Source organism: Engystomops pustulosus, chromosome 1 (assembly GCF_040894005.1).
Source record: "Engystomops pustulosus chromosome 1, aEngPut4.maternal, whole genome shotgun sequence".
NCBI lineage: Eukaryota > Metazoa > Chordata > Amphibia > Anura > Leptodactylidae > Engystomops > Engystomops pustulosus.
In genome coordinates this window covers 95,564,899-95,589,179 of record NC_092411.1, presented here as the reverse complement: position 1 = coordinate 95,589,179, position 24,281 = coordinate 95,564,899, and the positions used below count along the sequence as shown (strand labels likewise).

At 43.7% G+C, this 24,281-nt stretch overlaps 2 protein-coding genes across 3 annotated transcripts; one reads left to right on the top strand and one right to left on the bottom strand.

The window, feature by feature from the left end:
- Positions 1-794: 794 nt before the first annotated feature.
- Positions 795-6,744, bottom strand: UQCR10 (ubiquinol-cytochrome c reductase, complex III subunit X). The gene is made up of 2 exons (XM_072148651.1): positions 6,538-6,744; positions 795-1,103 (listed from the first exon to the last, which is right to left on the bottom strand). The coding sequence occupies exons 1-2, from the start codon at positions 6,676-6,678 to the stop codon at positions 1,056-1,058; spliced, it is 189 nt and encodes a 62-aa protein (XP_072004752.1). The 5' UTR covers positions 6,679-6,744; the 3' UTR covers positions 795-1,055.
- Positions 6,745-6,793: 49 nt separating this feature from the next.
- Positions 6,794-23,207, top strand: ZMAT5 (zinc finger matrin-type 5). 2 transcript variants are annotated; one of them, XM_072148639.1, is made up of 5 exons: positions 6,794-7,109; positions 8,341-8,403; positions 11,023-11,103; positions 17,725-17,824; positions 22,755-23,207. In XM_072148639.1, exons 1-5 carry the CDS (start codon positions 6,983-6,985, stop codon positions 22,882-22,884), a joined length of 501 nt encoding a protein of 166 aa, XP_072004740.1. In that variant the 5' UTR covers positions 6,794-6,982; the 3' UTR covers positions 22,885-23,207. The 2 variants fall into 2 exon arrangements, with proteins under 2 accessions (XP_072004740.1, XP_072004730.1); XM_072148629.1 differs by having other exon boundaries at positions 6,796-7,109; positions 17,722-17,824.
- The last annotated feature ends 1,074 nt before the right edge of the window (positions 23,208-24,281 follow it).

Sequence of the window (24,281 nt, the reverse complement as noted above, 5' to 3'; positions counted from 1 at the left end):
ACCATGTGTTAAGGTTTAACGCTGGTTACAAAACTTTTAAAAAAAAAAAAATGTGGATAAAAAAACTGAAGCAAAAAATGGAGACAAAACAAAAACAGGTGAAATAGGCAAAGTTACCAACAAGACGGCCGCTACTGAAAACTACGAGTCCCATGATCCTTTAGTTCTCAGTAACTCCTACCTCTTATGCTCTGCTCCCAGTGATGATGTAACAGACTGTCCTGCTCTGTTACCATAGTAATGGTGTAACTGCCATCACTGCACATCACCACAACACTGGTCATACTGGGTGCACTGCAGTCAACAGACTACATCTAAACGTAGTGATCACGTGACCTACCCAGACAGGTGCAGGACATGTGATGTGGACACGTGACCAGTGGCCATCTTCTGTCCTGTGTCTGCTCCGCGCGGAGAAAATCAACAGACTGATTAAAGGGCCAGTAGCATTTTAATTCTTCATTACAGTGCATGTCAACAGGAGTTTTCTGCTAACGGGAGCAAAGTTTTAAATCTAAATAAATTATAATTACATATTGGCTTATATTTTGAGGACCCATTTGTATATAAATTATGCCAATTCCTGGAATACCCCTTTAACAAAATTGCAACAGAGCAAGGAATTGCCACTATTAATCCACCATCTGTAACTTGGATAGGGAGAGAGTAGTATTCAGAGGCAAGATACACCCCCCCCCCCCCCTATAACATTTCATGTGGTAGGGAATCCTCTCTTATAACCAGAACTAGCAGCATCATTAAAGATCGAGGGAAAAGACAACCATTTAACAGGATAGTATTAAATAGACAGAACTGTTTATTACAACAAGTTGTTGAGAATAGTTAAGTAGGTGGTCATTTTATGTAGATTCTCACATCAATCTATAGTAGCATGTCAAAAATGACATCACATTGTAAATATATCAAGGTGTATCCATGAGGTCACAGAATGTAGGCGACGCTTTTCCCATATATAAACTTAACCTCCTCAGCCATGGTGAAGAATGTATCTTATATGAACTGGGTGGGTGTCCTGGGCCTCATGAGCTCATCTTCTAATCTTCATTTTGTTCATACTGGTGCTTGATGTGCTTCCATAATTTCTGGAAAAGAGAAGAAAGGAATCACTATGACTGGTATACTTTAAAGTTTACAGAGGGCACCTGAAACTATACAATTAATGGACGTGGAAACAGAAGCAGGTAAGCTCCCATTCATGTGCACAGAAGCTGAGCTGCAGTTCTCTGGCACCACCAGCGTACACTGAAAGGAGCTTTCATTTTATGGCAGACTGACAGGCTTAGGTTAGACATCAGTATCAGTCCCCCAATGATGACAAAATGAATTAAGCAGTACATTGATGTTCAGTAAAGATCAGCAAGTCAGTCGCTAGATGTCTCTAGTACACATGGGATATAGAAACCCCCTTTAAAAATCTTTAACATTTAGGGTATAGATCTCTGCAAAGCGGCAACTTCTGAACACAAAAACCATACAATATTAACAGGCCCCTTACCCACTTAAAAAACACACACCCCATAACCTTAAGTATATGTTTTCATATTTTCACATTCCCATAAACCTCTAACATGGGCAGAATTAGGACCTGCTCTCCTTATCCAAAATTACAGTCATCAGCAAGAGTACACGGAAATTAATGCGTCAGTGTGCAAAAAAACAAAAGATAAAATAGAACACAGATAAAAATGTTCGTGTGCATGGAGCCTTTGTAAGTACAGGCAGTCCCCGGGTTACATACAAGATAGGTTCTGTAGGTTTGTTAAGTTGAATGTGTATGCAAGTCGGAACTGTGTTATATAATTGTAACCCCAGACAGAAATTTTTTGGTTTATTTGACAATTGGATTTGAAAAAAAAGTTGGGTTGTCATAAGAACCAGAAATAACAATGAAGCTTAATTGTAGACACCTGCAGAGGTCGCATTAACGCCTCACCACGCGTCATAGACGCGTGATGAGGCGCCATTACCCCCCAAAATAATTGCCATGCGTAAAGTTACGCTTGGCAATTATTCCTTGCAGCGCGCAGGCTGAGCGGCTCGGCGCGCGCTGCAAAAGAGGTAAATGTCGCGCGATCACAGCGCGCGCCGGACCGCTCAGCGCGACACTTGACACAGTGATCTGTGTCAGCAGCGCTCCGGAGCGAGAGCGCAGGCCCCGCGATACCTGTGGACAGCGGGGCTGCTGCTCCCTGTCCTGCTCCATCTCTACCTGCCCGCAGATCCGGACGGGTGAGTGTGTGATTGTAGGTGTAGTGTGTGCTGTGTGCGCAGTGTGTGAGTGTAGTGTGTAGTGTGTGCGCAGTGTGTGAGTGTAGTGTGTGCTGTGTGCGCAGTGTGTGAGTGTAGTGTGTGCTGTGTGCGTAGTGTGCGCAGTGTGTGAGTGTAGTGTGCGCAGTGTGTGAGTGTAGTGTGTGCTGTGTGCGCAGTGTTTGCTGTGTGCGCAGTGTGTGTAGTGTAGTGTGTGCTGTGTGCGCAGTGTGTGTGTAGTGTGTGCTGTGTGCGCAGTGTGTGTGTAGTGTAGTGTGTGTTGTGTGCGCAGTGTGTGTGTGCGCGCAGTGTGTGAGTGCTGTGTGTGAGTGCTGTGTGCGCAGTGTGTGAGTGTAGTGTGTGAGTGTAGTGTGCGCAGTGTGTGAGTGTAGTGTGTGAGTGTAGTGTGTGAGTGTAGTGTGCGCAGTGTGTGAGTGTAGTGTGCGCAGTGTGTGAGTGTAGTGTGTGAGTGTAGTGTGTGAGTGTAGTGTGCGCAGTGTGTGAGTGTAGTGTGCGCAGTGTGTGAGTGTAGTGTGTGAGTGTAGTGTGCGCAGTGTGTGAGTGTAGTGTGTGAGTGTAGTGTGTGAGTGTAGTGTGCGCAGTGTGTGAGTGTAGTGTGCGCAGTGTGTGAGTGTAGTGTGTGAGTGTAGTGTGCGCAGTGTGTGAGTGTAGTGTGTGAGTGTAGTGTGTGAGTGTAGTGTGTGAGTGTAGTGTGCGCAGTGTGTGAGTGTAGTGTGTGAGTGTAGTGTGCGCAGTGTGTGAGTGTAGTGTGTGAGTGTAGTGTGTGAGTGTAGTGTGCGCAGTGTGTGAGTGTAGTGTGTGAGTGTAGTGTGCGCAGTGTGTGAGTGTAGTGTGTGAGTGTAGTGTGCGCAGTGTGTGAGTGTAGTGTGTGAGTGTAGTGTGCGCAGTGTGTGAGTGTAGTGTGTGAGTGTAGTGTGCGCAGTGTGTGAGTGTAGTGTGTGAGTGTAGTGTGCGCAGTGTGTGAGTAGTGTGTGCTGTGTGCGTAGTGTGCGCAGTGTGTGAGTGTAGTGTGTGCTGTGTGCGCAGTGTGTGTGTAGTGTTTGCTGTGTGCGCAGTGTGTGTGTAGTGTGTGCTGTGTGCGCAGTGTGTGTGTAGTGTAGTGTGTGCTGTGTGCGCAGTGTGTGTGTAGTGTAGTGTGTGTTGTGTGCGCAGTGTGTGTGTGTGCACAGTGTGTGAGTGTAGTGTGCGCAGTGTGTGAGTGTAGTGTGCGCAGTGTGTGTGCGCAGTGTGTGAGTGTAGTGTGCGCAGTGTGTGAGTGTAGTGTGCGCAGTGTGTGAGTGTAGTGTGCGCAGTGTGTGAGTGTAGTGTGTGCTGTGTGCGCAGTGTGTGAGTGTACTGTGTGCTGTGTGCGCAGTGTGTGAGTGTAGTGTGTGCTGTGTGCGCAGTGTGTGAGTGTAGTGTGTGCTGTGTGCGCAGTGTGTGAGTGTAGTGTGTGCTGTGTGCGCAGTGTGTGAGTGTAGTGTGTGCTGTGTGCGCAGTGTGTGAGTGTAGTGTGTGCTGTGTGCGCAGTGTGTGAGTGTAGTGTGTGCTGTGTGCGCAGTGTGTGAGTGTAGTGTGTGCTGTGTGCGCAGTGTGTGAGTGTAGTGTGTGCTGTGTGCGCAGTGTGTGAGTGTAGTGTGTGCTGTGTGCGCAGTGTGTGAGTGTAGTGTGTGCTGTGTGCGCAGTGTGTGAGTGTAGTGTGTGCTGTGTGCGCAGTGTGTGAGTGTAGTGTGTGCTGTGTGCGCAGTGTGTGAGTGTAGTGTGTGCTGTGTGCGCAGTGTGTGAGTGTAGTGTGTGCTGTGTGCGCAGTGTGTGAGTGTAGTGTGTGCTGTGTGCGCAGTGTGTGAGTGTAGTGTGTGCTGTGTGCGCAGTGTGTGAGTGTAGTGTGTGCTGTGTGCGCAGTGTGTGAGTGTAGTGTGTGCTGTGTGCGCAGTGTGTGAGTGTAGTGTGTGAGTGTAGTGTGCGCAGTGTGTGAGTGTAGTGTGTGCTGTGTGCGCAGTGTGTGAGTGTAGTGTGTGCTGTGTGCGCAGTGTGTGAGTGTAGTGTGTGCTGTGTGCGCAGTGTGTGAGTGTAGTGTGCGCTGTGTGCGCAGTGTGTGAGTAGTGTGCGCAGTGTGCGCAGTGTGTGAGTAGTGTGCGCAGTGTGTGAGTGTAGTGTGTGAGTAGTGTGCGCAGTGTGTGAGTGTAGTGTGTGAGTAGTGTGCGCAGTGTGTGAGTGTAGTGTGTGAGTAGTGTGCGCAGTGTGTGAGTGTAGTGTGTGAGTAGTGTGCGCAGTGTGTGAGTGTAGTGTGTGAGTAGTGTGCGCAGTGTGTGAGTGTAGTGTGTGAGTAGTGTGCGCAGTGTGTGAGTGTAGTGTGTGAGTAGTGTGTGAGTGTAGTGTGTGAGTAGTGTGCGCAGTGTGTGAGCAGTGTGTGAGTGTAGTGTGTGAGTAGTGTGCGCAGTGTGTGAGTGTAGTGTGTGAGTAGTGTGCGCAGTGTGTGAGTGTAGTGTGTGAGTAGTGTGCGCAGTGTGTGAGTGTAGTGTGTGAGTGTAGTGTGCGCAGTGTGTGAGTGTAGTGTGTGAGTGTAGTGTGCGCAGTGTGTGAGTGTAGTGTGTGAGTGTAGTGTGCGCAGTGTGTGAGTGTAGTGTGTGAGTGTAGTGTGCGCAGTGTGTGAGTGTAGTGTGTGAGTGTAGTGTGCGCAGTGTGTGAGTGTAGTGTGTGAGTGTAGTGTGCGCAGTGTGTGAGTGTAGTGTGTGAGTGTAGTGTGCGCAGTGTGTGAGTGTAGTGTGTGAGTGTAGTGTGCGCAGTGTGTGAGTGTAGTGTGTGAGTGTAGTGTGCGCAGTGTGTGAGTGTAGTGTGTGAGTGTAGTGTGCGCAGTGTGTGAGTGTAGTGTGTGAGTGTAGTGTGCGCAGTGTGTGAGTGTAGTGTGTGAGTGTAGTGTGTGAGTGTAGTGTGCGCAGTGTGTGAGTGTAGTGTGCGCAGTGTGTGAGTGTAGTGTGCGCAGTGTGTGAGTGTAGTGTGCGAGTGTAGTGTGCGCAGTGTGTGAGTGCAGTGTGCGAGTGTAGTGTGCGAGTGTAGTGTGCGCAGTGTGCGCGTGTAGTGTGCGAGTGTAGTGTGCGCAGTGTGTGCGTGTAGTGTGTGCGTGTAGTGTGCGCAGTGTGTGCGTGTAGTGTGTGCGTGTAGTGTGCGCAGTGTGTGAGTGTAGTGTGTGCGTGTAGTGTGCGCAGTGTGTGAGTGTAGTGTGTGCGTGTAGTGTGCGCAGTGTGTGAGTGTAGTGTGTGCGTGTAGTGTGCGCAGTGTGTGAGTGTAGTGTGTGCTGTGTGCGCAGTGTGTGAGTGTAGTGTGTGCTGTGTGCGCAGTGTGTGAGTGTAGTGTGTGCTGTGTGCGCAGTGTGTGAGTGTAGTGTGTGCTGTGTGCGCAGTGTGTGAGTGTAGTGTGTGCTGTGTGCGCAGTGTGTGAGTGTAGTGTGTGCTGTGTGCGCAGTGTGTGAGTGTAGTGTGTGCTGTGTGCGCAGTGTGTGAGTGTAGTGTGTGCTGTGTGCGCAGTGTGTGAGTGTAGTGTGTGCGTGTAGTGTGCGCAGTGTGTGAGTGTAGTGTGTGCGTGTAGTGTGCGCAGTGTGTGAGTGTAGTGTGTGAGTGTAGTGTGCGCAGTGTGTGAGTGTAGTGTGCGCAGTGTGTGAGTGTAGTGTGCGCAGTGTGTGAGTGTAGTGTGCGCAGTGTGTGAGTGTAGTGTGCGCAGTGTGTGAGTGTAGTGTGCGCAGTGTGTGAGTGTAGTGTGTGCTGTGTGCGCAGTGTGTGAGTGTAGTGTGTGCTGTGTGCGCAGTGTGTGAGTGTAGTGTGTGCTGTGTGCGCAGTGTGTGAGTGTAGTGTGTGCTGTGTGCGCAGTGTGCTACCGAAATTTTCATACTCCTCCTCGGGTAAAAATACTCCTCAAAAATGGTGAGAGGAGTATTTTTACCCTTCTGGAAAAATGTTAGCGCGACCTCTGGACACCTGTAATAACTGTTACAGCTGTTCATAATAGCCTGGGACTAAAGTACAGTAAATTACCAACATCCAGAGGTCCGTTTGTAACAAGGGGTCGCCTGTAAGTCGGGTGTTCTTAAGTAGGGGACCGCCTGTACATGCTCCCTGTGCTGCGGTATGTGTTGGTGCCATAGAAAATAAGGATCATTAATATTAGGGCTATGTCCTAACGCCATAGCATACTGCACGTCCCCCCCTGTAGCACCGGTAACGGGCTAGTACTGACCCCAGCCGTGCCCTTGAGCAGTCACCCCTACGCCCTTACCCCTCGATTTAGATGCTCGAACAAAGCGTCAGCTCCTTGGTCAAAAGCCCGTTCAAAGAGAACGACCCCGAGCACGATGCTGAGGGTGAAGGTGGACGTGCGGCGGAACACGGAGCGGTACACGGTGTTGAGCAGAGACATGGTGACACACAGAGGACAGCAGGAAGCGCCTCCGGGTGACGTTATCACCAGGCGACCACTTCCTGTCACGTGACTGCGCTAAAAGCGCTGTCTCGCTGGGGGGGGGGGAGTTTCTTTATTGAACATATTAATCTTTATTTAACACAAACATGAATAGCGGTAACTAAAAGCAGATCTTTTGGGGGATAATGATAAAATGAGCCTGTAATGTAACGCTGCTGTAAGGTAGTGCAGCGACCCCTGTCTGCAGGGAGTGGAGCTGACTAAGGCTGGAGCTCTCGGGGACTAGGACGACTTCCTCGCTATGGGCCGGCGTTACTTCTGTGATTACTGTGACCGCTCCTTCCAGGACAATCTACACAACCGCAAGAAACATCTGAACGGGGTCCAACACCAGAGGAGCAAGAAGGCCTGGTACGACCTGTTCAGAGGTGAGATGCGGTACCTGCTGCGTGTAGTGTACCTAGTGCAGAGACAAGCTGAAGCCCCCCAGTCATGTGACTATGTGTGCAACACACAGGACTGACCTCCTCACAACACCCATATCTTGTATAAATTATATTCAGAGCTTGGAGCTGCCCAGTCAGCAGAGGTCTGGCACACATGAGCTTTTTTTCAAGCATGTTTTTCTGACTTGTCAGGCATGCACTGTATTTTTCCAAAAACAAACACTCAGGGCGTGTTCACACGTTCCACTAGCGTTGCTTTGCTTTAACGTGACACTAGCGCACAGGGGGCGGGCCTCGGGCCGATCACATTTGCGTTTCCAGAGAAACGCATACGATAGTGTTATCAATCGCATGCGTTGATAACGCGACGTTAGTGGAACGTGTGAACGCGCCCTCAGGATGCGTTCACACATAGCGCTTTGGTTATGTTTCACACTTGGGGGTAACGCATGCGTTTTTGAACGTATCAGAACCACTGAGAAGAGATTTGCCTGATTACACATTTGTTAACGTGTTTGCAACATACGCTACCATAGCGTTAACAGACATTTACATCGATGTAAACAGGCAAATCTCCCCTTCTCAGCTGTTCTTATGTTTTTGAAAATGCATGGGTTACTGCCATGTGTGCACGCACCCTTAGGCTACATTCACCTTAACGTGTGCCTGCCGTACCGTAACACAGCGGGCACACGACGGTCCCGGGAGAGGAGCAGTGCCTCTCCACAGGAATAAACAGCGCACGGTGGCGTATTCCGGTGAGAGATAGGGCATGTCCTATCTTTCTACGGGCTACGGAACCGTATGGTGCCGCATGTGTGTCGCAAGCCAAGCACTTAAATGCACCATGAAGAAGAAGGTGAACTCTGGCGGACTTGATCGGGGAAGCGATACCTGCAGGATATCGGGCGCACGATCTTCATGGATCTTTGTATATTTTGCTGCAGTTTAGTGTTAAAAGATACTTTGCTGTGGACCTTTTCTGCTTGTAGACTCCCGAGTGTGTGTGTAATGCAGTACTGTGCAGACCTGTGTAAAGGGAGTGGCCTTCTGCAACTACAGTTTGTTAATTTCATCTTTTCTACAGGGTTTATGTAATTTTTCAGACTTCACTTCACACATTTATATACTATTATCCAGTTGCATTGTATGGATTATTGTAGGTAATTGTGAACCCTCTCTTACCTTTGTATTTTCTCTCTCTTTATATCAGATGCTTCAGAGATACTTTCAGAAGAAGAATCTAAGAAACTATGCCGACGCTTCCTTCAGACAGGTGGGTGTTTTACATAATATCAGTAAAGGTAATGAAAGACATGATAGCATTGACCACTTACGTTTTTCAGCTTTTTGTCACCTAATAGCACACAGTATTAGTAAGTTTCTATTTTTGTTGCATGTTTTTTTTCTGCATTTTTCCAGCTTTGCTTTAAGGGAAACATTCAACTTAGTTAAATGTCTCCCTCACTCACTGATTTCAGAGGGACTGGCTGACCATGTGTAGATGACAACAGTTGTAGGGCAGTTTAGGATTGGGAATTTGGATGCTTTAATTTTCTGAAAGATATGCAGCTTTTAAAGCTCTCTGGGGTATGTGTTTGAAAAACTGCTCCATGATGGATAATGGATGGTATCATTTGACGCCATCAAACTATAGCACGGACTGTAGGGTTTTTGGAATGGTGTGTATAATTTTTTTTTTTTTATGTAATCTGCAGAGGAGGCTTCATTAGGTACAGATGTGAGCATGGACTAAACTAATTATCTTGTTTCCACAAAAAATTAATAGGGCCATTTTTCAGGGGATGTTTTTTTCCTCTCTTTGTATATAGATGTTATATTTTGCCCTGGGAGACCTCTACAATTCTTGTAGTCAACAGAACAGCTATTTCTTTTTGGACTCTTGTTGATCTCTTTACATGTACCGTATGTTTCGGCCTATAAGGCGCACCAAAAATCCTTTAATTTTCTCAGAAATCGAAGGTGCGCCTTATAGGCCGGTGCGCCTTATATATGAACTTATACAGAAATGTACTACAGACAAGATGGACTGTACATTTACCAGTGTTTAATAGCTCCATCCCCAGAAATTGCCTGCACCTTCCCACACAGTACACAGGGTCCCTAGCTCCTGAAGTGCCCTGGCACCACAACTAACACTGTGCCCATCCTGCCCTCCCCTAGCACGGAGAGACCGGAGCTGCCATAGTGCCGACCACGAGGCAATCATCATCATCATCATCATCATCAGTAAACAATCCCCCATACCTGACAGCCCTGTAACAGGGGAAAGAGAAGGAGCCACAGGGAACCCCACAGGAATAACACCCTGGCTGAGGAGAGAAGGAGAAGGGGCAGAGGGAGACCGCTTAACCCCTGCATCACCCTGCATTAACCCCCAGCAGCCCAAACCTCTGAGATCGGAGCTCTCTGACACGCTGAAGACAAGTTTCCCGGGAAGTGTAGCTGCTTGAACTGTGCACAGGTCTGTCACCTGCTGGTCATTTTTAGGTACTGCATTTGATCCTGCGCCTTATACTCCAGTGCGCCTTATATATGAACCTACATGTCATAGCAGGCATTTATTAGAAGTGCGCCTTATACTCCAGTGCGCCTTATAGGCCGAAAAATACGGTACTTTACAATGTACTTTACTGTAGTAAATGGTGCATAGACACAAAGATGAGTAGATGACCCAAATAGAATCATGCTCAAAAAGACCCCACAAGATCCAAAACAATAAACTGACAAGTTCTGGGCTCTTGTACTCAAATCACACTCACACTTATACCAGTATTGCTGACATCAATCATATCAAGGGTGCATTAAGCGCTCTTGGGTCTCTGCTCATTTCCGCGTTCCACTACAGCCAAGTTTAGGGGTTGGTCCCTCTGGAACTTTTTTTTTAATGAACTGTAACTAAGGCCTCAAGCACAGGAATGGATTTACGGCCCATTAGAGGATCCAGTCAGGTGCAGGAGAGAGGAGGGGTGCACGCTCCTCAGCCCTCCATAGAAAGACTAGGAGATGGCACTGTAATATGGGAAAATATAGGGAATGTCCTATATTTATCTGAGCTCCGTCACGGTGAGACAGTATGTGCTCACCACACCGTGACTGGGTGCCATAGATGTATTATTTCACTAGAAGAAATAAGTCCTATGATGACCAGCAATTTGGCATCACATATCAGAACCAACAAGATTATGCAACATTATGAATACATGAATATCATAAAACTAGAATGCTAAGTCAGTATCGGTATGAAGTGACACTCAACTTCCGAAGGTTTCACTTTAAGCAAACTTACTTGGTCATCAGGAATGTCATTTTTATCTGGCGACAGGCTCCAATAGTCTACGCTGTGCTGATTTCAAAAATGCCTTTGTGAGCGAACTGAATACTGCTACAACATTATAAAGCTTTATTTCACGTGGCTCCCTCCCCACTTTGTAATGGTGTGAGGGAGAGGATTTTGACACAGATTTGTTATCTGCTTCCATTGTACAGGCAGTCCCTGGGTTACGTACAAGATAGGGTCCGGAGATTTGTTCTTAAGTTGAATTTGTATGTAAGTTGAAACTGTATATTTTATAATTGTAGATCCAGACAAAAAAAAATTTTGGCCAAAGTGACAATTGGAGTTTAAACATTTTTTGGTGTAATGGGACCAAGGATTATCAATGAAGCTTCATTACAGACACCTTACAGCGGATTATTGAAATCTGGGACTATAGTAAAGCATTCAGAAAGCTCCACCAGAGGTCAGAGGGGCCTGTCTGTAACTATGGGTTGTCTGTAAGTCGGGTGTCCTTAAGTAGGGGACCATCTGTATATCTTTTACTCCTGTATTAGTTATTGAAATATATGATTCTTTTTTTTTTTGATTGCTCAGGTCAGTGCGACTTTGGTCCTTCCTGCCGTTTTTCGCATATGACTGCTGAAGAGATGGATGGTTTAAAAGCTCGGGTAGAAGGTTGGTATTGCATTCATACCAGAACATGTATTAATAATCTGTTTTTCCTTTCAGACATTCCCTTAGTAACTCTTTTTTTTATGAAAGGGAGTAATACTGAGGGGTTATCCATATAAAACAACCAGATAAGGTAGTTAAATATATGCCCTGAAAATTATTACACACAGATCTTTTTAATTTTTAGGATCTATGCACAATACTTTTCTGGGAATCATATTGTCTCAGCAGCTGTACTACCCAGAGTGCAGGAGAATCTCTCCAACTCTGCTGTCCAACCTCCTGCTACACTTTAGTTTTTTCAATGAGATCTGTGAAAATTAAAATAGAATTTAGTCGTTTGGAGTGTGCTGTACCTTTCTCTTTTACTTGTACATAAATGGTGAGATCACCCTGTTTCAGACTGAAAGTAGGAAAGTGGGTGCCTGTCATCCCGTTTGCCCCAGAGTAGCACAGAAGTGCAGTGTACATTATGATTACATAATAATTACTGCTATAGATAAAGGAAAATCCCTTTAGGAAATTCATTCACAATGTATCAAATCCAACATGAGGAGAGAAAAAGAACTGGACCACACATCATACAATGATCTACTGCCGCTAGGCTAATTATATAACAAAGTCGAGGTTCTTAGTTACATTTTGATCAAATTGTATAAGCCCACCAACCACTTCAAGGTGACCTCTTTTTGGTGGGTCCCTACGCTGTAGTGTGCGGCATCACATGGCGTCCACCACCGCTGCAGCACAGCGCCGGCAGGGAACAAGACCTGGTTGCCCACCAGCACCCGTACTGGCAGACAGCCCCCATGGCTCCAAGCCCGGGTCCCCACCAACACTACACGACAGAAGCAGCGGATGCCATGCAATACAGCACCATGTGAACAGGAAAAAGGCTCACCATGTGTGAACAGGTGTTGAATACTCACTGTTCCATGTAGTCTCAAGCACAAGCTGAGAAGAAGTAGACGGCCCCTATATGCAGTCTCCTGCTAATTTAAAAGCACCTGAGTCGAATGGGGCGGAGTGCTGGTACCAGGCAAAAAACAAAATAAATGAAGGGATAGAATATACTAAACCAACATGAGGAGAGAAAAAGAACTGGACCGCACATCCACACATCACACAATGATCTACTGCCGCTAGGCTAATTATATAACAAACTCGAGGTTCTTAGTTACATTTTGATCATTCACAATGTATGTTTTCCCAAGGTGTGAACAATACTGTACAAAAACATATCAAGCTATACTTTGCTGACCTTGTGGCACCAAATGAAAACTTGGACAAATCCTCTCAAACATAAATATCTTTTTCTTATATTTTGTGGTTATAAATTTCATTAAGTAGAATATTGAATTTTTATTGAACAACGGTTAGGTCCAAAAATATTTGGACGGAGACCTTTTTGTCATTTTGGTTCTGTACATTATCACAATGAATTTTAAACAAAGCAATTCAGATGCAGTTGAAGTTCCGACTTTTAGCTTTAATTCAGTGAATTGAACAAAGTGATTGCATATAAATGTGATGAACTAAAGCATTTTTAAACCCAATCCCTTAATTTCCAGCACGCAAAAGTAACTGGACAAATTAAATAATTGGAAATAAAATATGAATACTAATTCTATTACTTAGAAAACCTTTTGTTGGCAATGAAATTTTGAACTCGCAGACATACCGTAATAATTCCTCTGCCAGGACACTCAAGAATATTTTTACGTCTTTGCTTTCATAAACTCCTGGGTTGCTTTGGCTTAATGTTTTGGGTCATTGTCCATCTGTATTGTGAAATGACATCCAATCATTTAGCTGCATTTGGCTGGATCTGAGCACACAGTACGCCCCTGAATAGCTCAGATTTCATCCGGCTGCCTGTGTCCTGTCTAACATCATCAATAAACACGCATACACAAGTAAACACACTATGCTTTCGATCATGAGCTGTACCACACCTTCGTCATACTTTCTTTCCTTCCATTATTCTGGTAGAGGTCGATCTTGGTTTCATCTCTCCAAAGAATATTCTTTCAGAACTGTTGTCGTTTTTTATAGATGTTAGATTTTAAAAGTACAATCTAGCCTTTTTATTCCTTCGGCTTATGTGTGGCTTGCACTGTGCAGGAAACCCTCTGTATTTGCTTCTCTTTTCTTTATGGAAGGTTTGGATATTGATATTCCTACATCCTGGAGAGTCTTGTTCACTTGGTTGGCTGTTGTTAAAGGGGTTGTTCGAGAGTAAGAAAAAATTGCTAGTTGAAGGGGGGGGCTGCACAAAAAAAATAAACGTGTACTTACCTTGTCTGGCTACCTCGGTGTCCAGCGCCAAGGTCCATCTGTGCCATGCCCCTGTAAGCAAACATGCACTATGTCCCAGTGCCTGATACAGCACTGGGACAGCGGTCAGGTGAGCGTGTCTGGCCGCCCGGTAGTTGTGAGAGTCAGCACTCATGTAGCATATTGCATCTAACACCTCCGATTGGTGCTAGCACCGATCATGGGTGTTAACCCTTTGATTGGCGCAGGTGGCATTTAAATAATGGTCTCTCATGGGTACTGCCATCTTTCTTTTGACAGTCACTCGCAATGACGTCATTTGGTGCACACATTTTTTGCCAATTTTGCTGCATTTGCCATTTGCTTCCCAGTACAGGGCATGTAATGATCAATAAAATCATTAAGAAGTACAATTTGTTAGGCAGAAATAAGCCCTCACACAGCTCTGTACATGGAGAAATTAAAAAGTTATAGCTTTTTGAAGGTGGAGAGAAAAACTCACAAAAAAAGGATGCTCCCTTAAGGGATTAAGGGGTTTCTCTTCACTATGGAAATTATTCTGCGATCATCCACCACTATCTTCCATGGGCGTCCAGGTCTTTTTACATTGATGAGTTCACCAGTGTTTTCTGCAATCTCCAGATGTAGCAAACTGTAGATTCTGCCACTCCTAATATTGTAGCAATTTCTCTAATGTTTTTTTTTTTTTTTGTTTTCACAGCCTTAGGCTGGATTCACACTACTGTTGCCCAACGTGCTACGGCACACGGCGGCGCGGGAAGTGGAGGAGTGGGAGAGCGCTGCTCACCCCCGCCCCACTCTATAGGGATACATGGCACACGGCGCCGTATGCCCTGAAAAAATAGGACATGTTCTATTTTTTCATGGGGTACGGAGCGGTAGGGCGCCGTGCGCCCATTGCCGTCTATGGGGGACGTATATCGGCCGTATATACATCGGCCGTATATATGTGTCCCTTGTTGTAGTGTGAATGCAGCCTTAGGCCCCATTCACACTGCCGTTGTGTAGACGTATATACATCCCTATAGACGGCAATAGGCGCCGTGCACGGTACGGTGAACACATTTGGGCAGATTTATCAAGCTGTCTGAAAGTCACAATACTTCTAGTTGCCCATGGCAACCAATCACAGCTCCCCTTTAAAATATTCATGAGCACTGGTAAAATGAAAGCTGAGCTGTGATCGGTTGCCATGGGCAACTAGAAATATTCTGACTTTCAGACAGCTTGATAAATCTGCCCCAATGAGTGCTGTGGCCACAAAAGAAGAAAGAGTGTTGTCTCTCTTTGGCCGTAAGAACGGCCATGTGGCTCTATTTGCTATTGAGAGAGGAGGGGTGAACCCCTCCTCCTCTCCCGTGCACCAATGTGTGCTCAACCGGCCGTAGCCTGTGTACGAGCTTGTCAATGTAGCTTTAGGATGGCTTGTTTCACCTGCTGGAGAAATCCCTTGGCCGCATGTTTTCTTCCCAGCAAAATTTATCAAATGCAAGCGTCTCAAATCTACTCCAGACCTTTAAGCTGCTTAATTGAGAATGACATAATGAGGGAACTGTCCATGAAACAGCCTGGTCAATTGTTCAATTACACTTGGGCCCTTTAAAAACAGAGCTGCACAGAAGTTGAAACTCTTAAACCCTTCAATTTATGCTCAAATAAAAGCTGAAAGTCTGGAATTTATGTCAATGTCCAATAGCCATAACTTAAATATTTAAAAAAAAAATAAATACATTTATTGACGGTATCCAAAATTTTACAGACCTAATTGTACATAAGGCTGTGGATTTGTCACATTTTTGCTTTGCCATAAAATCTTAACAAAACTGCCGACTTTTAAAATTGTGCAAAAAAACCAGGACAGAAGAGCAGTCGGGAGACGCATCTCTAATACTCTGCCTGCAGCTTTATTCACACTTCAGTATTTTGGTCAGTGATTCGTATGAACAGCATCCGTTCTGGCAGACACAAACCGTCATTGCAGTACAAGGTCAGCTCCTCACCTGATTGGCTGCATGTAATGCTGTATTTGTCCTGTAGTTGCCACTCCATGGTAGATGGCTGGCTACCCGTGGCTTCTCTATTCATATTACAGGGGGAGGCTAATGTATTTGAATTTAGTATATTTTTAAATGATTTTATTGGACAATTTTTAATAGCTGTAGTTATAGAGAGAATACAGTATTCTGAAGTGCATAGCAGTGTTGAAAAGGGTCTGCTATGATTTAGTAATTTCCATTTATCCAATAATCATGTGATTTTCATGTAATAGGAATTGCCATGGCTATTACATGAAATACTACCTGGCGTATGTATGTCCACAAAGGATATACTGCACTAAAATGTTCTGCACTAAATCAGCATGTTAAACAAGTGCTGTGTTTTATGGTACCAGCAAAGGTTTATGATTCTTTCAGAAATGTCATCCACTTGCTGTTAAATACAAGAAACCTAGTATAACATCAACAGCAGTACAGGTTCTGTATCCACAGCAGGTCCATTCATGTTACAGGCTTTCATCACCCTTTGGAATGTGATAGAAGGTCTGCTGCAATTTCACATTCGACATTTTCATGCAGTGTTGGAAGTCAAAACAAGTAGTGTAGGGCGTAAAGGGAGTAGATTTAAAAAAAAATTAAAACAAAAATCCAGTTCTAGTTATGTCCACAATAACTGCATTAAAAAAATTGCACCTAAAACGTGTGATAGTATATTTCTGCTCCAAAAATATCTATAGTGTAGTCCTACTTGTTCCCATGTGTAAACTGTTATATTACCATTGAATCTTTACATGTGTAAGGTGGAGATAAGAAGACAGTGAGCTGTCAATAAAAATAAGTAGGCGTGGTTCACTGGCAGCCTGTAGAAAACATGACTCTTCTATTCAGAAATTGACTCTTTGGCTACTCATTTGGATATCAGAAAAACATCTGTAGTTAATGTGCAGTGCCTCAGTAATAGGTAATTTTAGGTGATATAGGGAGGACTTTTAACCCTTTACTAGAAGTTATTACTGGTGTGAGGGGTAAAATTCAGGTGACCGGTCTCCTTTAAAGGGCATAGTCTTACAGAAAGCTTCTCAGTCATAACTTGGTAGCATTATTATTATGACAACAGGTTTCAGAATTTTGGCTTCTTCAAGCGACTAAATCCTATAGCCTATAAAGTCCATAAATTCTGTTCCAATTTTTTCACAGTCCTGCTGCTATGATTACAGCTTTCCTGGGCTGTTACCTGAGGCATAGTTAACACCTGCAGAGCACTGGTGTGAACCAGTTACATTTTTAAAAAAGATAGCAAAAACATTGTCAGACACCTTCTTAACAGAGGTCTAAGCACATGAACAGAAAAGGGGTAATAGCGTACATAAATGCAAGGGGAAATATAGAAAATATACAGGGAACACGATCCTGAGGAGGTCCTTGGGCATGAAGGCTTCGCATTCAACAGATAGTTTTACAAGTTCTGTTTCAATAATAAGCCAAGGTGTTTAGGCGAAAATGTATTTTTTGGGGGGGGGGGGTCAAGATATCCAGCCATGGTGATCATTCCTTCTGAAATTTAGCATAATTGGTGGTTGTTTGGATCTCCAATGGAATGGTATCGTGGTTTATGCCAAAGAGTTTTATTATATGTTTTGCTCCATTGGGGTGAGGGGGGCAGATTCAGAAAGATCGTCTTCTCATCCGGTTGAGGAGCTTCAGGACCAATTATAACCAATTACTATAATCAATGATCATAAACAAACATTGGCGATATTACACAGTGATACTTGAATGGGCTTGGAATGGCCTTTGTATGACATTGTTATTTGTACTTCAGTCCTACTTGGCCAGTGTGATTCCTATGGAGAGTAATTGACATTTGTCTTCTCCCCATTTCAGACAATTCCCGTGTTATATTAAAGTCATTAACTGCTTTGTAAACATTATGCAAAATCTACTAACTACTTGTGTATAAATTAGAAAGAAAGACGCTACCGTATTCATGATTTATTAGCCTTATGTATTTTTAATTATGATGTAAGGGGAGCGGAGCTTTTTTTTCCGTGCTTGAGGTTATAATTACACGTGTGTTATAAAAAATGGAAGAGCGTATAAAGATTTTTCAGTCACATAGAAGAGGTGGTACCTTGGAAATATAGCTCTTTTACCGCTCTTAGTATACACTGCACGTTCTGTAGGCGCTGGTGACCTATTCAGAAATATGAGTCATAGGATTGTTCAATGTATATGGTCTCCCATAAGGACGTCATTGGATCATGAGTAACTCATATAAAAAGACAATGAGTTTTATGTAGACATAATGCTTATTTCTTTCATATAGCAGAGAGAAGACTGAAAGAAGAACAACGGAAGCAGATTCCACCGTGTCATGTAGAGTCTTGGTTGGAAGAGAGAGCTAAGAAAGAAAGCACCCGCAATGACAGGTAAGTACAGCAGGGGGAGCTTGGCGTCACCCATTGCACAGCACTTCTCGTGTCTGCAATTCTAAAGACAAAATACATCCCTTTTATTCTCATTTGTTTACATTTTCTTTTCTACCTGTCCCCCCCCCCCCATGATTATCTGAGCTTTAGTAACAGAAATTAGTCATATGTTCTAGATCATCCACATGCCCATAGACGCCAATAGTCTGGAGCTCTTTGGAGTTTTCTAAAAATCGAGGCCCACATTTTTTTAACCCCTTAACGACCTGGCCCTTTTTGTTTTTATTTTCATTTCCATTTTTCACTGCCCACCTTCAAAAATCTATAACTTTTTTTTATTTTTACACGTAAAGAGCTCTGTGAGGGCTTGTTTTCTGTGGAACAAATTGCACTTCATAGTGATGGTAGTTAATACGCGGTGTACTGAGAAGCAGGAAAAATTCCAAATGCAGGGAAAATGGTGAAAAAACGCATTTGTGCCATTTTCTTGTGGGCTTGGATTTTATGGTTTTCAATGTGCGCCCTAAATGACACGTCTACTTTATTCTTTGGGTCGGGGGATAACAAATTTGTATAGGTTTTATGTTTTCTTACATTCACAAAATTTACCTCCTGTAAATAAATATTTTTTTTTATTTTGCCATCTAATAACTTTTTCATACTTTGGTGTAGGAGCTGTGGGTGGTGTAATTTTTTGCTACTTTTGATTATGTTTTCAATGCTATCATTTTTAGAACTGTATGATTGTTTGATAACTTTTTATTGAATTTTTTTATATTTTTCAAAATGGCAAAAAAACTGCCATTGGCAGACAAAACTTACCATATCCGGACCCAACAAGTATATTCAAACTTCACTTTTCTTTAGTAAATATTAAAAGCAATACAGAAAAGAGTTGCATTGCTATAGTGCTTAGAAGGGATGTGTTTTAAAACAGTGTAATATGCAGACTCAGTCTCGTCGGCTGAACTCTGTTCTAGTGTACAGTGGTACTAATTGTAGCAGGGACAAGGACAGTGTGTGAGTGTATTATGTATGAGACAGTCTTATGACCGTACTATATACGTGATTTCGTGATCACACTGTTCGTCTCTGTGATCTCCCATAGACAGGTGCTATGAAACAGCACTCCCAGCCATCTATGTCTCTAAATCATGATTAGCACGGCACACACAGGATGGCCAAATAATGTGGAGACTAGGTAGATATCGCTATCAGATAGATAATTGGTGGTGCTTGATTGGTAAAGCACAGATCATCACACAGTTCATAAGATCACAGCTGCAGACTGGCCCTATGTACTGTCAACCTACACGCTAGCCCTATACTTGGGGTTATCAACAACACTACTACACTATCATAGCCCTATGTATCAGATATGATTCACTTCCTGCTTCACACGACATGTCTGGGCTGGGCTCTGGGCTAATGCTGATCACGGCGAGAAACCGCCAAGTACATAAAGATATAGCAGCTCCCAAAGATTTCACCATTAGCCAATAAAAGTGATGATCGAGAGTTGTCCCCCAACAAGTATAAGGTGATAGGTGCTGTGGTACGATTGACTACTGGGTTTAGCCATGCAGGACTAATGGTCTGCGTGGACTGCTCCTCAATGTTACATGTGATAGGTCGGTGGCGGAGACCAGGAGTGGGCAAATCCTGTTCCGTCAGAGACCCTTTTTTCTTCAGCTGATAGTGTAAGTCCGCTAACAACCAGCTGATCAGGCATCGCGCATGTCGGCTGACTAGTATGTCACGTTCAATCTTTTCATTGCACATGTCAGCATGTCCCTAAGCTATAGTCAGCTATATCCCTAACTTGAGCAGAAAAAGTGATGAAAAATGCTATATAACACACACAATGAAAACAAAATATTTATGTGTACATTGGTTTTAAAGATATGCCGCAAAGGCAAACCCTTCATTTAGGCCTTCATTTGGGCCCGCTAGGTCTCACGGGCCTGGAAATGGAGTGTCCTTATTTGTCATAATCGAACTAATGTGACTCGAGATTCTCCTTTGTAGTTGTTGAATGGTTTTGTCTACATATATATACGTGGACCGGTACACTGTGCCACTTAGGTCACAGCTGTGCTCTTACAGTTGAGAAAATGTTTAATACGGAGGACTTCATTATTAGCTGGGTTGACAAACATTCTGGTTGTGGCATAAATGGGAAAAAATGGATAGGAGCCTGTGATTGAGTTTCTCGATCTCTGGGCAGATGTTGGCGCCTCAGTGAAGTGACTGTCTGCCAGGAAATCACGTAGATTAGGACCTCTTTGATATGTAATTGACAGTTTTGAAGGCTCCAAGTTAAAGGTGCATTAAAAATAAAAAATAAAAAAGTTGGATCACTCGGTTGGAGCAGTGCAGGCAACGCCAGATTCATGAGGAACATGTACCACAATTCCTCTGCACATTCACAGGCAAACTGCACTTGGTAAAGACTGCACTGTTTTTGATAAATGTGGGCCACCATCTGCTGTCAGTAGTAGAGGCGATGATGGTGTTTTCAATACAGGCGATATTTTCTATTTTAAATGAACTGACTTCTGTGCAGAAATCCCTTACAGAATAAGCAAAGTGTTTCTCTATTCAGCCTAATGTCCAAAGCTGCAGGATATATTCCATTTTATGAAATATAGATAGTTACATTAGAATTCAAAACATTTATATAGGTTAATGTATAGGGGTATTGTCAAGGCGGTGATTCAGTCTTGATCTCTGTGGTGGGGGCTTGGATGTGGAGCTGATGTTTGGTAGCAGACTATTCCATTGAGTTGGGGGATGTCTCTTCATATGAGGCATTGAGGTGAGGGCCCTCATTCAGAACCCTCCTATATAAAACTATGTGAAGTGGTTGAGCTCTAACAGACTGAGCCTTAACATACAAACTGGCTGTGCCTAGAAGGGGCTATAGAAGGACAGCAAGCATGGATCTAGAAAATAGTGAGGAAAATATATTGGTAAATTGTATAACTTTTCATAATACAAACCATATCAATTATTTGCTGAAACTAGGCCACTCATTTAAATGCATATGGTGCCCACACGGTAAAATTATATGGCCATTTGCAGATTTTTGAATTTTTATTTTATTTTTTTTAAAGAAAGAGAAAAGGGGAACATTTTTTCATAATACTAGTGGTGGTATTCGTAATGTTACAAATAAATTACATAGCACTTGCATTATAGCACTAAGGCTGAATTTTTGATTGATTGTGCTGTGCCGCTTGTGATGATTATGGCCAATGTAATTCATATACTGCTTCATGCTGTCCTCGTCTTCAGTGTCAGCCCCTTCTATATTGGTTTATTACAGAGGTTACCAGTGGACACGGTTTGAGAATGTGTCAATTTAGAACTCAAGGAGTTTCTGGTTGTTAAATGAATAACAATTCAAGAGCAATTGGTCACAGTTTACATGGCGTGGTACAACTAAAGATCCAGAAATAGAAGATGATGGAGTCACTTTATTCTTAGTCATCTCTGCTAGACTTCTATCAATCAGATGGAAGCATTCAGGGGATTTTCTCCAAGAATCCTTCAGATGATCTCAGTAGCGGTAAAGTGTGGATGTAGATTCCTTCTGCTTGTGCCTGTTCTATCATAGGCGAGGACCGTTCTGCCCAGAAATCCAGACTAAAAAGTGCTCATTGACTGCTCTGTGGACCTTGGCCAGTCTAAGATTCACACAGATTGAAACATGTCCTTTCTGTTGTCACATATCTGTCTTCCCCTATGATGTACTGTGACAGCAGCTTTGTAAAATGCAGTTGTGTGATTGATTCATTGAGTCACCCAGGCAGGTATTTGACACGCTGGATAAAGAGCTGCAGGCTCGGAGATGCATATGTAATGTGCACATGTATACAGAGCCTGCATCCAGTTTCCCAGGGAAATCAGTGGTTACAGTATGAACTACTTAGACACAGGGCAAGCTTGCCATAGCTTAGGTAGTATTAACATGTTAGCAAGTAGTGCAGCTCATTGTTATGATTTGTTCTCTTGCAGTCACATAGGTTTTTTATCTGCACTGTCCGGCTAGTAAGCGCAAGATTTGCAAAGAGAGACGGTGACGTTAATGGCTCTCTGTACACTATGTAGCTGGAACCAGTCGGCCTGGGGGCATTAATAAAATATATAGCAGCGGACCGGTTTGCTCATTTGTATATTTTATATTTGTACTAAGGAGGTTGGTTGTACAATGAGGTAATCTGATGGTAGATGTCCTTTAAACAAAATCATTGCATTTTTTGTGAACCTTTAGTGGTCAATTTAAGGTCCGATGATGCTCACGCAAGCTCACAAACATATGGCACCATATGAGGGTGACCGCACCCTCAGGAGCCTTTCAGAATCATTAGCATAAGTTTAAAAGTTGAACTTAGAAGGAAGGAGGCCATAGATAACAAATATAATAAAATGATCACAATTGTCCCAGGTTTATCATGCTTGATTTTTGATTGTCCCATATAGCGAAGGAGGTGAACTGTCTGTGTGTTATTATGTAATGCTATGGTGGTACAGCACAAGATGGGATGTGAAGGTCAAATATGCGTTTCAATACTCTTCCTCTTTATTATATGTTTTCTTCACTACACTGGCGTAAACCTAGAACTACTGCTAGTGCAAAGCCAGATTCGAGACTTGCGCCTTTTTTTAAAAAGTCGCAAAGTTACCCCAGACCCTGCTGGCGTGTGTTTTGTGCCTTTTTAAAAAAACAAAAAATCCCAGACACATATAGAGTATCAGAACATTTATTAAAGGGACAACGCCACTTCAATGAATCTGATGAGCAGCAGAGCTCCACAGACAGACATAGAACTGTCCCAAGAAGCCGCCTAATGATAATTCTCCCCCCATGGCTGTATATTGCTGGATTCATACTTTTTAATAAGATTTCACATTTTTCTCTTCACAGTGCTTCTGTATCTGAGCGCCCCATCTACCATTTACCGCCAGGCTGGCCTCCTCTTTGTGACTTACCCCCGTCACTCCACCCCCCATCAGCTACAGACGTGGATCACACAGAGGACCTTGAATGGGGGTAACTCGGAAGATCCTTATGAGGTTGATGATCGGAAGATGATTGTAAATGCTTAATAAGGAGATTCACTGTTACTGGGAGTCAATAGAACTGTTTATCTGATGTGCAATATGCAGTATCCTCACACTAAACACTCAGGGGTGGTATCCAGTGTAGGAATGCGAGGACCCTGTGACTAAGAATTATGGTTTTCTTCACGTATAGTGGAGATGCCGGAGTAGGAAACAATTTGTAATATGAAAGTTATTGCTGTGAATTATTTTGTCATTTTTTTTGTATTGCTATCTATAATCTTAATCTACAAATAAACATTTTCATATGCATTTAGTTTGTTTTACTATTTCTATGATTGGTAAATGTATCAAAATAAATACATTCAGGGGCCTTAAAAATCTAAAATAACCCATTAATGAAACATGCAGTCCACAGTTATGTAGTATAGGTTGGTTCTTAAAGAGGACCTGCCACCCCCAAAAAAAGACCCCCACCAAATATGCCCCCCCATAATCCTCTCCCCAGCCCCATTCTATATCTGCCAAATTTGTTTTAATTTATGTTGGTTGTAACTGATCTGACCTCTTACCAAATAAGAGGTCAGATCCTCGTATTCTCTCTGTTTGAAGTCATATTTATTCATGAAGGGGCTGACAGGCACACCACCACCACGTCCCTGTCAGCGGGGACCTGTAGGAGAAGCTGGCAGCATTGCATATATTGCGTAATGGCTGCCGGCTCTCCGCAATGCAGCCACACCACACTGACAGCGTCCGCGCCTCCTTATTCGCAGTGCCGCACAGACAGCGGCTGCGGGCGCACCGTGTTTATTGAAAGCGCCTTCCGAATGTTATATATATTCGTCCGGAGCTGTGAACAAGGAGCCGCTGTCAGTGCAGTGCGGCTGGCGCAGCAGCATCACGGGGAGGCGCCCGCGATTACGCAATATATGCAATGCTGCCGGCTTCTTCTACAGATCCCTGTTGATAGGGGCCGACTTCAAGCACAGAGGATACGAGGATCCAACCTCTTATTTGGTAAGAGGTCGGATTGGTTACAACCAACTTCCGTAACAGAAATTTAAAAAAAATGGCAGATATAGAAAGGGGCTGGGGAGAGGATGATGGGGGGCATATTTGTTGGGGTTCTTTTTGGGGATGACAGGTCCTCTTTAAGTTGAATTTGTATATAAGTAATAACAGATCTATTTTATAATTGCAGCTCCAGACAAATAATTATTTGGTCCCTGTGACTATTAGACTTTAAGAATTACGGGTTGGTAAGGGAACAGGGATTAAAGGATAACCTGCTATTCTCGTGCTATGTGCAGTCATAGCAGAATGTGGTTAGACAGTGCTATGCTTGAAATCACGTAGATTAGGACCTCTTTGATATGTAATTGACAGT

Bases quoted from the DNA above. Each gene is read 5' to 3' on its own strand.
- ZMAT5 (XM_072148629.1), top strand. From the start codon at position 6,983: ATGGGCCGGCGTTACTTCTGTGATTACTGTGACCGCTCCTTCCAGGAC. The intron at 7,110-8,340 runs GTGAGATGCGGT...TCTTTATATCAG, and splicing joins CTGGTACGACCTGTTCAGAG to ATGCTTCAGAGATACTTTCA. The intron at 17,825-22,754 runs GTAAGTACAGCA...TTCTCTTCACAG, and splicing joins GAAAGCACCCGCAATGACAG to TGCTTCTGTATCTGAGCGCC.
- UQCR10 (XM_072148651.1), bottom strand. From the start codon at position 6,678: ATGTCTCTGCTCAACACCGTGTACCGCTCCGTGTTCCGCCGCACGTCC. The intron at 1,104-6,537 runs GTAAGGGCGTAG...TCTCTTTTCCAG, and splicing joins TCGAGCATCTAAATCGAGGG to AAATTATGGAAGCACATCAA.